Source organism: Trichoderma citrinoviride (genome assembly GCF_003025115.1).
Source record: "Trichoderma citrinoviride strain TUCIM 6016 unplaced genomic scaffold BBK36scaffold_10, whole genome shotgun sequence".
NCBI classification, from domain to species: Eukaryota; Fungi; Ascomycota; class Sordariomycetes; order Hypocreales; family Hypocreaceae; genus Trichoderma; species Trichoderma citrinoviride.
Window position 1 is genome coordinate 454,300 of NW_020194718.1, and position 14,729 is coordinate 469,028.

General features: G+C 51.1%; 2 protein-coding genes across 2 annotated transcripts; one reads left to right on the forward strand and one right to left on the reverse strand.

Annotated features, from left to right (window-relative positions):
* Positions 1-6,636: 6,636 nt before the first annotated feature.
* Positions 6,637-8,560, forward strand: BBK36DRAFT_1170321 (RNA-binding domain-containing protein; the record flags this gene model as incomplete). Its single annotated transcript, XM_024895431.1, has 6 exons — positions 6,637-6,745; positions 7,386-7,484; positions 7,556-7,728; positions 7,801-7,906; positions 7,972-8,420; positions 8,465-8,560. 6 exons carry the CDS (start codon positions 6,637-6,639, stop codon positions 8,558-8,560), a joined length of 1,032 nt encoding a protein of 343 aa, XP_024747954.1.
* Positions 8,561-10,755: 2,195 nt separating this feature from the next.
* Positions 10,756-11,790, reverse strand: BBK36DRAFT_1176899 (FAS1 domain-containing protein; the record flags this gene model as incomplete). Its single annotated transcript, XM_024896034.1, has 1 exon — positions 10,756-11,790. A coding segment is annotated over one exon (1,035 nt), but the record flags the coding sequence as incomplete, so codon positions are not given.
* Between the last annotated feature and the right edge of the window lie 2,939 nt (positions 11,791-14,729).

A 14,729-nucleotide genomic window follows, 5' to 3' on the forward strand; every position in this document is an offset into this window, starting at 1 on the left:
GCATGTTGACGGGGACGGAAACAAGAAGAAATGATTAGCTAAAACACCATTGAACAAAGTCAGAAAGGGTAGCTCTAATTTCTTTCTCTACTCTAGCTATTTCAAGAAAACGGAGGGGAAAACGAAAGGTATTCGGCAGCCAGATTCGGGAATTTTCCTCCTCCTTCCCGTTCCTTCTGGCAGTGAAAGAGAATAGTTAGAAGAAGAAGGGAATATGGCTGACCTTTGTCTCACGCCCCTCCTCTCCATGTCCGTAACGGCTATACTATACTAATAGCAGTTTTACCCAAGTGAAGCAAAGAGGTACTAGAGGCGTTTGGACAAGCTGTAGATGATGTATTTAGTATGCGCGGTACTACTAGGTCCGACTTATGGCTTGCTTGCCTCACCGATGGGAGGAGGGGCTTGCGTTACGGTCCGAAGGCTTACAGGAGGGGGTACCGAAAGAAGAAGGGGGGGGTCAAATACCAGAAAATTGGAAAAACAAAAAAATAAAGCAGAAAAATAAAATAAAATAAAAGATGGCTTTAGCTCTTGTGCCTTTACGGGCGTGTGTTAGTCAGTTTGGTGGCCGCACCTTTGAATCGGACGTCTTCCTGCGAAAAGGGGGGGATGGGATGGGATGGGAAAAGCCTCGGGATCTCGATCGCGGAGGAGGTTGAAAAAGCTGGAGGGGGTACGTCATTTTCGCGACAAAAGGTAAGCGTTTTTGTCTTTGTTTATGTTTGTGCGGTTTGTTTGTGTTGCCAACGTGACTGATGGACGCTGCAGGTCAAAAAATAGCTTTGATAATTAAAGAAATTTTACACATTTTTTAATACTTGGAAATGATATAAATGAAAACTCTTCATCGCTGCCGTCCTTGAAGTTTCTCATGACTCTTTCTGTCCTCCTTACAAAGCAGTGCAGCTGTCCCGCGCGAACGGAACACAACTCCTCAAACGGGCATTCATCCCAAGTGGCGATGACAGAAGCAGGGCTCGTATTACAACATGTTTTTTCTTTCACCAGCCACAGCAACCACAGCAAGCGTATGCACAAAGAAGGAAATACTGCCTCTATTCGGCTATGGCACGGGTATTACAAAAGGTTAAAAAAGCATCAAGGTACGCGGAATACCGCAATGCGGCACCGCCACCGTTCGCTTTCTACGTCAAGTGTCAGGTTCTGTTTCTGTCAAAAGCGGGAGCGCACTCCGGATCGTTGTGTGGCGCAAAGGCGGTCGGTGACACTCGGCCGCGCGACTCGATTTATTTGCCATTCGGAAATAAGGCTGGGAACAATAATATGAGTCTCTTCTCTACTTTTCAGTGAAGGTTTGCTTTTTATGTGGGTAGAGATGGCGAGGGAGAGGGAAAAAAGTGGCTGAGGGGAGTATGACAGTCGCCGCGTGGCATTCATGTGGCATGAGACTCCTACGTGTATGAGAAGGCTTTCCGGACGTGTTTCTGTTTCTGATCTTTTCCTCCGTTTGCCTCTTTTTATTCCTTTTTATTTCGTTCTTTATTTGCCATCGTCGGTATGAGTACCTTTTGAAGAATGAAACGGGTACGGACCGGGGAAATGGCGGCTGCAGAGCGGCAAGGCGTTGACTCGGGCCTTGTGCTCCGCTATCTCTTGAGTGATTGCTTTTCTATTACTTGACATCCGAATGCCCTCGGATATACTATTACAGCAGGTGCAAAGTTGTTTGTGTGTTGTCTTCCGTCGCAACTTGTTCGGCTAGCAAGCCAGCAAAGGGAAATACCAACTACTACTAGATGGTTATCAAAATGCTCCATATCAAACCCCGGCTTGTCAACCCACGGGAAGCGAGACAGGGGTCCGAGTCCACCCGACAAAACAAGCATTTTCTGTCCCCTTATCTCGCAGATGGTTGTTACATCGCAGGGATTCCGAGTGTTGGTGCCGCAACGTGTCTCAACATAAGAACCGCTCCCAGATGAAGAGGTTGCCTTGTTCGGGCCTAGTCTGGCCCCAGATGTTGCATCCCTTTAATATATAGAAGCCAAGCTTGTACATACGTGGAAGAAGAAGAAGAAGAAAAAGAACCCGGGGAGAATGATCAAGCAGGGGGGCCTGCAGATTGGAGAGGTCACTTTAGGACAGTGACATGGACAAGGGGGCCTTTTTCCCTCTTCCGGGCCTTTTTTCCCCTACTACTCATGATGATTTTCATTATTCATTGCTTCTGCCACCCAACTTGCTAGCCAAGTCATGTTCTCTTGCAGCACATGACACCCGCCGCACTCTATTTTCCCTCTTACACCGACACAGCTTGTGCGTTATTGCTGGAATGTCGGAGAGGAGGCGTCAAGCTCCAACGTGGGAATTACATAAAATATGCGGGAAAAAAAAGAAAGAAAAAAAAAAGGTAAAAAATAAATCGAGGTAATAAAAGAGAAAATAGAGAGAAGATGGAGGTGTGGGGAACCCCGCTTTTTGGCCAGGCTTCCAGAAAACTTCCATGACACGTGGGAGCCTGCGAATGAAGTCCGAGGATGTGGAGCCTTGGTTCTTCTCTGTTCGCATGGCCTGCGTGTGTGTTTGTCGCAGCACTTACAGTATTACAGACACACACACAAAGGGCACAAAGAAGGTCAAGCAGCTTTGGTGTGGCTGGAAGCCGAATACGGAACAAGTCGTCCGTCAGCCAATCAGGCTATTCTCATTTCCGAGATTCTTGCGGTATGTCACTTCTCCGAAAACTAAGGCTTTTTGGCCGGTCTCTGTCGGTGGTTCTTTTAAGCTGTGATCGGTATAGGAGAGGAAATACGGAATGCCTGGCATGTTCCAGTATGTTCCTCGGAAGGCTGGCGACACCTGCATGGTCTGTCTGAACTGTCACTTGATTGATTCGGACAAACATCCGGTTGCCTCACCGTACAATGTCCTCCGACAAGTGGTGACAACCTCCAAAGGGAACGGGCAAGGTGGTGTGTAGACGAATGACATTCTCGCGGTTGCGATGAATCAAGAGGTGGCACTTGGATTTCTTCTCAACGATTCACGAAGATTCATGAAGCTGTCCGTTGGCTGCCGCACGTGAAGAACTTCTATTGTGAGTATGCAATTCAGCTTGCAGCCACAGCCCTCCGAGAGAGCCACGAGGCTGCCCAACCTGACATCTTCCTCCGGCCTCGTCAGCCATTGAGAGGGCCCTGAGATTTGAAAGGCCGCCACAACGTGGCAACGCAGCAATGTGCGGACAAGTCGGCATCCTCCGATCGTGCAGCAACTTGCGAAACCAGGCAGAAATCGGAGCTGAGAGTTGCCGCAAAAACGAGGCGGCCCAAAATGATGTGGCTTGATCACGGGTACTGGTTCCCTTTTCTGTTCGAGAGAGAAAGAAGGGTGCTGTCTGTGGCTTTGCTGGCGTTCTTTAATCTGGGGTAAGTATGTTGCGAAGTGTAATTATGCCCATTTTTCCCTCAATAATAGCTGGCGAGCGGGAAGAGCGGAGAATGCGGCCGCCGGTTCTTATTAGCTGTTAATCGCACAAAGATTGCTTGTTGGCCGCGAGTTTTGCCCGAGAAAGTGAAGAGAGGTGCGTGAGAGTTTGGGGAGCTCAAAGAGGCGTTTTCAGCCACGGCGAGAAGAGACGGGGAGGTAATTGGGCCACCCGCGGATGAACTATGCGTTCTGCTATTCTTTTGTTGTTTGTTGTGTGTGTGTGCCAATGCCTTATTCACCAGATTGTCGGGTTTTTGGGCTTGCTGAAAAGCCTCGTTCGTGGTCATTATTTTCTTACCCGTGGTGGTGGTGCTGGTGGTGGTGGTGGTTGCTCTTGATGGTTTCTTATTATCCGCCCGTCCGGTGAATACAACAGCATCGCACCCTTTTTGCGCTGCTTATGATTAAGCGAGGTCTTCTTACGCGGTATTCTTGATTCTGGCCACATATGAAGGAAAGGCAAATATACAGTCTCACCCAAGATGACATCAGTTACACCTCCTGTACCTCGCCTCGAGCTTCTGGAAATACGCAGGATGGAAATAACATCACAAATCAACTGAAATGGTCAAGGCACACACCCCTCCCTCTGCGATCGTGAACCTCCCTGCCTAAACAATAGCAGCAGAAACAGTCATCAGCAACTGAACGGACATTTGCCCAGTTTGCTGACAGTCCAGCAAAAACATGGCATCTTCCGTCTTTCGAAGCTGGTTGTTATCGTGGTGGCGCCCACACTTCTCCAGATCCTTTGCTCCCCGTTTATTGCGGGTCTTTCCCCGGACGCAGTTTTCCTTACCCTCGGTCAGGGCAGAATGGATCTCCCGGGGACCCGGCATCTCTCCGCTTCGGCTGTGGGAATTGCAGCGAACCTTGTGGCTTGGCTTACACGAAAACAAAAGATGAAATAGAGGTGTGTACGCGTGATGATATAAGCTGTATCGAAACGATAGTTTACACATGTCAGCAGAAAGTGATAAATCAGTTCATATCCAAAGCATCTAGACCTTGGGCCTGTTCATCTACCGATTGCCAATAATAGAACGTTCTTCAGCCCTACGACTGCAGGCTCAATGGAAGGCCCGGGAGCTTAATGAGTTGAGGCTCTCAGTTTGGGACCAACGAGCTGGCCAAGGATTTGCGGTGTTTCTCTCAACTGCCGACTCGAGAGAGATGCTGTGGCGCATTCCATGTGCTTTGTATGGGTTAATTTGTTGTTCGGAGTTGATGGGGACGATACAGGAGTACTGGTACATACAGGGGCTATTATCACTTCGATGTCTTTGATTGCTTTGGTTGCGGCGCCACTGGAGCAATGATTTCTGCAAATCAAAAGTGAAATAAGATAAAATCCTAAAAAGATACGAAAAAGAAAAAAAGTGTTGAATTACAATTTGGATGATTGTAGATACTATGTTACAGGTGTCTCCCACAAGGCTGCAGTACCTCATCCCCCCCCCTCATCCCCCTCCTCTGCCTCGTGAGTCTATTTCCACCAATGACACGGGGGGCTAAAGGTTCTGCCGGGCCTTTGACGTAAACAGCCTGTCGCAGCAGCTTCATTACCTCGTCATCCAGTTGCGGCCTACCGGCGATTCTTCTCTTTATGAGAGACTGTAATTACTTGTAGTAATATGAATCAAACAGCAGTCTGTCGTCAATGCTGTCATTCAGGGGCAAGAGTGTGCGGGAAAAAGTAAAGGCGGCAAGGATCACGGGCATTTGGCCTCGGCTCAGTGCATGCAGCATCAGCATGTGCTCATCACTCTATCGACCCTGTAAATCATTCACAGGCACCATATTACGGGGGGAAAACAGGCCATCCTTGTGATCTAGTTAAGCTTCTTGTATGCTTTCGGTATCAAGAAACGAATACTACTAGTGTGTTTGTCGCAATAGATTGTACACTGCTTTGCGACGGCTTGGGGTGCTGCTGCAAAGGTGCCCGCAGTCTTTTGATTAATTGCCAGCCCTACGACATCCAGCGAGTGACATCTTGAGCCGCGGGTTTAATATATTATACATTGGTTCCGCTGCAGAACTCTCGGGCTATGCCGCGTCACTTGATTCGCATTTTTTTGGTTCATCGTTTTGTTGGCTTCTGTCTTTATTGTGGCAAATGGAGAGGAGGAGGATCCGCGTCTTCTTATCATCGACACCTGCAAAAAAGCATCGTGCGCAAGGAGGAGTAAATAGCCTCCAAGCGTTGCCCGCACAACCAACCTAAAGAAACGGACGGGAACTACGGTAAGAAATAAAAGATAAATTCGATAAATGGATAAATATCACAGAACTCTTTGCTCAAAGTCAAAAAAAGAGACTGGTAAAGGCACCGGAAGTCAGCCAGATGCCGGGCATGGTCAAACCATGTGGTCAAACCCCGTCGAGAAAGGCAAATCTCAAGGAACCAAGGGCGAATTAAAGTTGCAAGCCGAAATTTACTTTGCATATACTATTATGGACTACGAGCCCAGATAAACAGAGAAGGTAACTGCGAAAAGAAATAAACACAACAAAGCAAAGTTCCCCTCGGATTAACCACCAATAACGCGGCCCCGTTGGCCCAGCAAAGTGCAAAAGGGGGATTACTCTTATCCTCCAGTCAGAAGGGCGAGGCAGGTCAGAAGTGAAAATTCACCCTCTCATGTGATTCTCTTTATTTCATCGCCCCCCTCCTTCAGGAGAGCGGGGGAACCGAGCAGTGCAAGGGGGGGCTTTGAAGGGTCATTGGATGTTTATTCTGGGAGGGGGAGGGAGGGGGCTTCGACTTGTATGGGCTCGTATCTCTTATTTGCTGGGCAGCTCTCCCGTTCGCCGGCTTTGGATGATGGTGATGATGGGGATTTTCGGTGCTGAGCCTCTTGCTGGGTTGCTCACCTGACGCGCATCGTCGAGGGCAGCAAAACCTTGTTTACCCGCTCTTCAGCTGCTCACATCGTCGCAGGACGAGATGCTCTTGATGAGGTGTTTCTGATCTGCGGGATGGAGCGCTTCTCGTCGGCTGCCTGTGAGCTGGAGCAGCGCAGCTTGTGCCGCAGCAGTGGCGAGCTGATTCCGACGATTGGTCCTTTTGTTATCAGCAGAGGAGAGACAGCAGAGGGAAAGGAGGAAATGGAGTGGGCATGCCTCAATACCGTCGGTTACGGGCCCAGTACCAAGTACATGTAGCGAGTGTCATCATCGATGCAGCTCTTCCGCTCGACACCCTCTCGGGCCTACGCGAGGGTTGGTGCAAGGGGGAGCAGCCGGGAGATGCCAACTTACTGCATGCTGCTGCTGATAGAGTACAGTAGTAAGTAGTATGTATGTATATGATCCATGCATGCAAAAGTCAAGATTGTTCACATGCTTTTGTTCCAGTTGCTGATGCGGGTTCTGCCTCACCATCGCCCTACCGTGACATCATGGCGTTTGTTCTGCCCTGCGGAAAGGAGACTTTATCCAACGGTTGCCTTGTCCTGATTGGCAAAACGGAGGGGATAACGGTGACTGAATTGGACGAAACGGACATGCTGCTTGAAGAGATGCATCCCAACCCGGTGACAAATGGCACTTGCATGTAGATATCTGGTGACGATGTTGGATTGTCGACTCGGTACCTGACATCAACTCGTGAGCTGGTCACTGTAGTGAGCGACTGCTGTAGAAGCCTTCTGTGCTAGAATAGCTCTGACAGAACCAAACATCTTTACGAAATCAACACTGATGAATGGAATTTTATATGATTTCAAAGAAAGTAATAGATCCTCGTCCATTCAATGCAGCAAGCACCAAGTACAGCTGAAGATGCCCTGTAATTACCTTGAAGCACCTCAGCGAAGCTGTCACATGACCACGCATCAACCCACCGATAAGGTAGCTCCGGATTTCGTGACGCAGCTTCGCAAAGCTCAAAACTTGGTGATCGCTTTGCAGTAAAACCCCCACCGCAGGGCATCGCGATTCACCAACTTCCGCGCCCGACAATGGCACCGTCGCGATCGCCATCCCGCAGCCGTCACCGGTCGGCATCGCGCTCGCCTCCGCGATCCGTAGCCTCTCCATCGCCCCCAGGCCGCCGCCGACGCTACGATTCGCCGTCTCTGTCGCGCTCGCGGTCCAGGTCCAGGTCCATATCAAGAGCACCCTCACAGTCACGATCACGGTCGCGGTCACGCTCATACACTCCGCCTCGCCGGAATGGCCGTCACAGGAGCAGCAGTCGGGACAGGAGCCGAGACCGCGGCAGAGACAGTCGCTCGCCCAGCGACAGCCCTCCCCGATACACCAAGGTTTGTTTGCAGCTGGTATCCACGATGGGACAAGCCAATGGAAACGCAATTGAGCTAACCGGATGCTTGGCTACAGATTGTGGTGGAGAGGCTCTCCAAGAATGTCAATGAAGACCATCTCTTTGAGATATTCGGCCAGTTTGGCCCCATCTACGACCTCGACCTCCCCATGAACAGAACCTGTCAGTCCCCTCTCAAGTTCCTTTTCCAATGGACGCTGTAACTAACAATGATGCACATCATACAGTCGGAACCAACCGTGGCACCGCATATATCCTCTACGACCACCACGCCGACGCCGAAGCCGCCATCGCACACATGCACGAGGCGCAAATCGACGGCTCCACCATCAACGTTTCCGTCTCGACCCAGCGCAGCAAGCTGTCTCCCGAACCCCCCATGTCCCGCCGAAACGCGAACCGAATCGCAGAGCTGGATTCCCGACCTCCCTTTCACGGCACCCGGGGACGTGGTCCGCCTTCTGGCCCGCGGGGAGCAAGGGGGTACGGTCCTCGATCCGACGTCTACCGGCCGAATCCCCTGTCGCCAGGTCGATCGCGGTCTCCTCGGGGTGCTCCTCCTTCTCGCGGTGGCGCAGGTCGGCGATATCGCAGCCGGTCTCACGGTTCGTACTCGTCTCGATCGAGGTCGAGGTCGAGATCGCCACTGCCCAGGAGGCGGGGAGGAGGGAACGGAGCGGGTCGATATGACGACTACGATGTCCGACGCCGCAATCGGAGTCTCAGTGGCAGTCGGAGTCGGAGCCGCAGCCGGAGCCGGAGCCGCAGCTACGACAGCGAACGGAGCGGTTCGCGGAGTCGAGGACGGAACTATAGATGAGGAGGCTGAGGTGACATGAAAGCCCAGGCCGGGGGTGTTTGGTTTACGTTGGAGCAAATGGCGTTTTGGAGCTCGGAAAAGCATCCTGAGGATTACAGCATCTCGACGGTTTCTTCCAGTAAGAAGGCATTGAACATTGTAGGGGATTCATTCGGCATAGAGCTTCTAAAATACAGATACCACAACGGCTGTGTAGGCCTAATTGAAAGTATACAATGGGCGCTGCCTATAGAGATATGACAAGATCGTGTACGGCTTAATGCCCTATCAGCTTGGACGAGGTCCATCCAAGTGTGACGGTTTTTTTTGGAGCTTGTGAGTATACCTTGAATCTCCTGACAGTCGACTCTCTGCAAGCTTACGTCGAGGGGAAGCTCTTCGACGATATTGGTTCCTTGATCAGACCTTGTCTTCTGCCAATGAGCAAATCACGCAGGCCTCTCATAAGTAGACGAGCTATGTAAAACCGAGAGGCCATGTCGACAATTTTCAATTCTTGTGTCTGGTTTGACGAGCCCAGAGAAATGGCAACATACTCGAAAACCATCTCATTGTAACGGTTTACCTCAAGCCGCTGTTCTTTTACAGTTTCCATCCCTTACCTATATCGAACGCCTTGTGTGAACTTGACACGCTACAGTACTCGAGTTTCCGTGGACAGCATGCATCAGATAAAGCTTTGTTGATTGGATCAAGAAAGGCTGGACAGCTGCTCGAAGACGAAATAAGAAGCTTGTTATACAGTTCATTTCACACCACCATCTTTGCGTGTAGGTTATGAACGCGCGATTGATGGGGTAGCTCGCTTGGCTTTTTGCAAATCACGAGAGTATGGATGAGCGTTACCCTGCATATTTTCTCATCGAAGAAGAAGTTCTCTTGGTGCCGTTTGGTGCCTTTGACCGGTTCAGCCCCCTTTTCGTTTGATGCTGAAGTATCATCTCCAATGGCAGAGAGTATCTTCCTTGACCCTGGAAAGATTGATGCGAGTTGTCATTCTCATCTACACGACGACCAGGTCCATCACATCATTCATGCCTCAACCTTATCCTGGGATACTACAAATCTGAAACCCAAGTCATACGCTTCTTTCGATCTTTCCTCGTCGTCAGCTCATCTATCAAAGTAAACGTGTCTGTTCGAAGTTTATCTTCGAGAGATGCAACTTTCATCTGTGCCTGTCCAGAGTAGCAAAAAAGGGGGCAAAACCCGCACCCGGAAAAATGGGAAAAGTCCCAATCTATGCCCAGTCCCTTTGAGTCTACCATCACTAAACTTTCGACGTGTGCGTTCTTGTTTCTTTTTGTCCTGTGTATATACTGGGATATGAGCTTCCAGCACTGTTTGATCATGGGACATGTTGGGTCGTTGGTAACTTTGATCTGGTAACTTCTATGCTTTCTCCTTTTGTGAGACTGTGGTTTGTGTGCTCGTCTTCGTCCCATCCCGTTTCGTTCCGTTTCATTCCCTCTCTTTGAGTATCTCTTCCCGTTCACAGATTGCAGGTTACATTTCACACGAACTGTTTTGGGGCTTCTGAGTCTGCATATATATATATCGTCGTACTTCATATTGATGAAAAGACAAAGAGTATCTGTGGAGAGACCGTCTTCCAAGGTAATATGTGCTGTTCATATATGGCCATGGAGAATTAACTATAGGTATAGAACGACGAGAGTAAAACACCTACATTGCCTTTTTTCCGGGCCTGATGTCGCGCTGGTGGTCTTGCCATGTCGTTACGCTGTACTCTCTTGAACATGGTGTGAGCAAACCATCTGTATCCTTTTTCTTCTCCCCATCGCATATACAAGTGTATACACATATTTCGGCAAGGGAGTATGTAGGCTAAAGCAACAACAGCTTCACTTCATGGCGGGACTCAGTTGGAGGAGTTTGAACTTTCATATCCTTATAACATGATAAATGATCGAAGAGGAGCATACGCTCCCCTATTCTATAGAGTATGAAATAAAACCTAATCAAGACGATAGGACAAGATCCAAAGCCAGCTCATTACGTCCATGTCTCATATCGTCATGTCTCCCACAAACAGCCAGCGAAGGCTCAACGATTCCTTTTTAAAACACACCTTTTCAATGCACCTCCACGAGGAAGAAGGGGAGCATGAGTCTTCATTCTACGCGACGACGACGAAGAAAAGACAAAACATCCACCATTATCTACTCCTTCACAACAACATGCCCGCGCCAAGCAAACCAAGCGCCGCCCCGGCAGCGTGAATATTCGCCGTAGCCAAAGCTCCAGCAGCGCCCTTGCTCTTACTCGTGAAGACGCTCGTCGTGCTCGTAGCGGTCGGCTCAGAGGTAGTGTTGTACGCCGTCGTAGGGACCGGGCAAGAAACCGTGCACGGCAGCGCCGAAGTGAACGGGTTCCTCGCCGTGCTCACGGGGAACACGGGCGCCTGCGTGGGCGCGGTGGGATTCGGCAGCGCGGCATCGGCATCGGGGTTCAGCACGTTGGAGATGAGGTGCATGATGCCGTTGGCGAGCAGAATGTCGGGCTGCACAATCTGCGCCGAGTCGACAAACTTGTTGTTGCCGGCCTGGCGGATGGTGATGGACTCCGGGGCGTTGCCGGCGGCGTTCTTGGCCAGCGTCTCGAAGCGCGTGCCGTTGGTCAGGGCGGACGAGACGAGCACCTGGTTGGGGATGACGTGGTAGCCCATGACGCGGGCGAGAGACTTCGCGTCGAGGTGCTTGAGCGAGCCGCCGACGGCGGCAAAGGCGCTGTCTACGGGGGCGAAGACGGTGATGTTCTGCTCGTCCGAGATCTTGGGCATGAGCTTGCTCGCGTAGAGACCGCCCAGGAAGTTGGGCACGTTGAACGCCTTGGTAGTGTTCTCAATGCGGGCAGGGGGGATGAGGAGGTTGTCCACCACCTGGACGAGGCCGCCCTGGAAGGTGATGTCGCCCTCCTGCAGCGTGCAGCGGGTGCCCATGCTGGTGGTGAAGACGACGGTGTCGCCGGGCTGCTTGGCGATGAGGACGTTCTGGCCAAACGTCACGTTGGTGTAGCGAGGGCTGGTGAGGAGCGTGGACCGGACATATGTTGGGCCCGTGTCGAGACCAGCGGTTGCGACTGTTCCTAGAAGGACGTGGTATTGCAGGAGCGGCACGGTGGTGGCCTTGTCATCTGGATCCCAGATGCCATTGAGGGCGGTATAGGGGATGTTTTTGAAGGCCTCGTTTGAAGGCGCAACGATCTGGCAGAAGAGTTAGCAAGAGATCCATTGTGGTATGTGCAATCGACGTTTCGATCAATGAATGATCCACGGCGAGGGGATGGATGGACTGGTGATAAGATCACACATACAGTAACGCCTGCATAGCTGGGCAGCTGGAGTAGAACTTCGGGATATTTCTGCAGACGCAAATTAGTACACACACCACATGTTTGTCTTCTCCATTAGCTCACGATACATACCTTGAGGAGCGAATAGTACGTGGACAAATCTTTGTTGTCAGCAAGCACCGTCCCTAGCTCCCGAGGATCTGCTGAAACGGCAGAGACGAGCAGCGCCGCCAAAGTCAAGAGGCCTTTTGAGAGCATCGTCACGATGCAAAGAGGCTGTGGAATGAGAAATTGGATAGGTAAGAAGGCGAGCTTAGATGCCCGTCGTGTACCAAGAGGCCGTGGCAGTATATAGCAGCCCTAGCAGCAGCAGCTGTATGCCTTGAGTAACTTGGAGCGAGCAGTTGACTGGACCGGTAATGATGATATCTCTGTTCGCCAGAAAAAAAAAACCCAGCTTCTTTCCCACAGCGTATAAACGGCGAGAAAAGGGATCGGACTTCAAGGGACACGAATTGGCTGTACGATAGCTCGACAATAGTGTGTAGACTAACGTAGCTGAGGCGTACGCAGTCGACAGCTCTCACAGCTCTGGTTCTTGTATTATAGCTGGAAGAGCAGAGTGGGAAACAGGTAGAGGCCGTGCTTGGCAGGATTCAGCATGCAGTGAGAAGTCAATTGTCCGACTTGCAAAGTCCCAGCCTGCAATAGTGTCAACAAGATACAGAGTTGAGAGCTGAACGTCCTGGTCTGATCCTCTTGATGCTGTGCGCTGGCAAGAAATGCAAGGAGACGAGGTGACCGAAAGATATTGGGCAGCTGTGTCGACCTGCTAGGTAGCATTTCAGATGCCTCGCGTACAGTACATGATGCTTGCCATTGGGGCTCCTCGGGTTTACTGTACCAACTATCAACAGCTCTTCGGTAGTACCGTGTACCTAGTAAAAGCACGAAGTAATATCCGTGTATTGACAGAGGGCTGGGAACGGGCGAGGTTCCTGGATGATCGGCATTCGCGGGCGCCTCTCGGCTTGGCCAGCGTCGAACGCAAAAGCTAGTCCTGGTGCCAATCTTCCAGCGGCTGGGATGTGCCTTGATTGGCCTGGAATCCCACCTTCGTCCGTTATCAATGGCATGGCGGCCTTGGTGCCAATGCTACCTGGCGAGCTGAAGTCGTGAGCCGACATTGCAGTAACGAGCAAGGGCTGCTGTTGGCGTTAGTAGGAGCAGCGAGTTGGGACGCACTGCATGTACGAGGACGGAATAACAGCCCATGCAAAATCTCGATGATAGTAGATTCGAGAGAGGAAAAAGCAAGTCAAAGCAGTGCCAAAAGGGATTGCAGCTGCATACGTGATGCAGCCCGGCAGTAGTTTGGTGTGTGTTGGCATGGTGCCCTTGCAAAAACCGAGGAGGATACGAGCAGACGCAACCACACGCAGAGAGGCTGCAAAAGGCGAATCGACCACTCTGACTTGCTCTTCCCATAAACACTAACAACGCGGCAATATGTGGTCTGCATCGTATCCCGCGGTGTCGACGGGGCATCTCAACAACGAGGTGCCGCCCAATCGTTGCATCAACAACCCCTGGCAGCTCCGGTCCTGCATCCATACGATACGAGCCATCCTGCATCACAAGCGCGACCGCAAAAAGCGGAACCCTTCTTCGCCTTTTTCCCAAGTAAAGTAGCGCCACGCGATGTACGAGGTCTGTTGCAACAGCGGCAGCCTGATGGCAAGGGAAAAGAGAGTGAGTAAACAGAAACAGGAGTGGTACCAACTGGGCGTGATCCCTGTATGACCACTTCGGGAGCTACCCGATCTTGCCCGAGTCATGCTCCGTCCGTCATGCCGTAGTTTTATGGAGCTTCCGGGCTGTGGAAGCGGAAAAGACCATGCGATGGATAAGAGCCGTGGTGATCCACATGGCTTTGAACTCGGAGCCCTATCCAGCGGGCCGAGTATTAGGCTTTTCCATGATATCACCTGTAGGATGAAAGTGACAGCGCCTTATGCTTGGTGGAAAGACCAGCAAGTCCGAGTCCTCTCAGCGGTGGCAGTCCCTCCAGTCAGCAGGAGGATCCTATCTATGCATTGGAGTGACACGACATGATTGCGAAGGCCTGGTCACTGGGCATCACCTTGAACGTTGTTTTGTCCATCCTGTTTGCTGATATCTCCGATCTACTTCACATAGGAAAGTTGAGTTGAGCAGGTGGACGAGAGGTGGTAGCACAAGGGCATCAGATGGACTCGTAGATGGCATGGCGGGTGATCAGGAGGCTTGCTTGGTTGGTTGCACTATGTAGGTAGTTGATAAGATTAGTAGGTAACTCAAGGATTTGTACGAGTATGTGACATCGTTGTCATACTTGCTGTAGGCGCAAGTGGCCGTGAGTCGATGTAGATGTGAGTTACACAACAAAATTCGCGGAAATACGAGGAATGGCACCGGCAGTGGGCTTCTTTCCAAGAGTCCTCTGATGCTTTCCTCTAGCCCTGAAGACGGCCAACCAAGGAGCCGGCGCATGGTCTTTGCGCTCCGCATCCAATACAGCTCTCGTGGTGTCTGTATATTCCCGCTCGTTACCAAGACGAAGCACAGCAAACTCGCCTGTTGGCATCTCCATTGACTGGCATCACGCCACGACACACACCCGCGAGCTATACGAGGTTTGCTTGACTGAGACACGGAGCCGACAAAGGCGTCAACGCTAGCCGTGCCGATAAAAATAGAGCGAGCCTCATCGATTGGTGGTTGCGGTGCTGCTTGGAGGTGGGGGCAGCAGACGGCCATTGTTCTGGTCTGTCGATCTCAGCTCCTTCTGTCTTTTCTTCGCTTCCCATT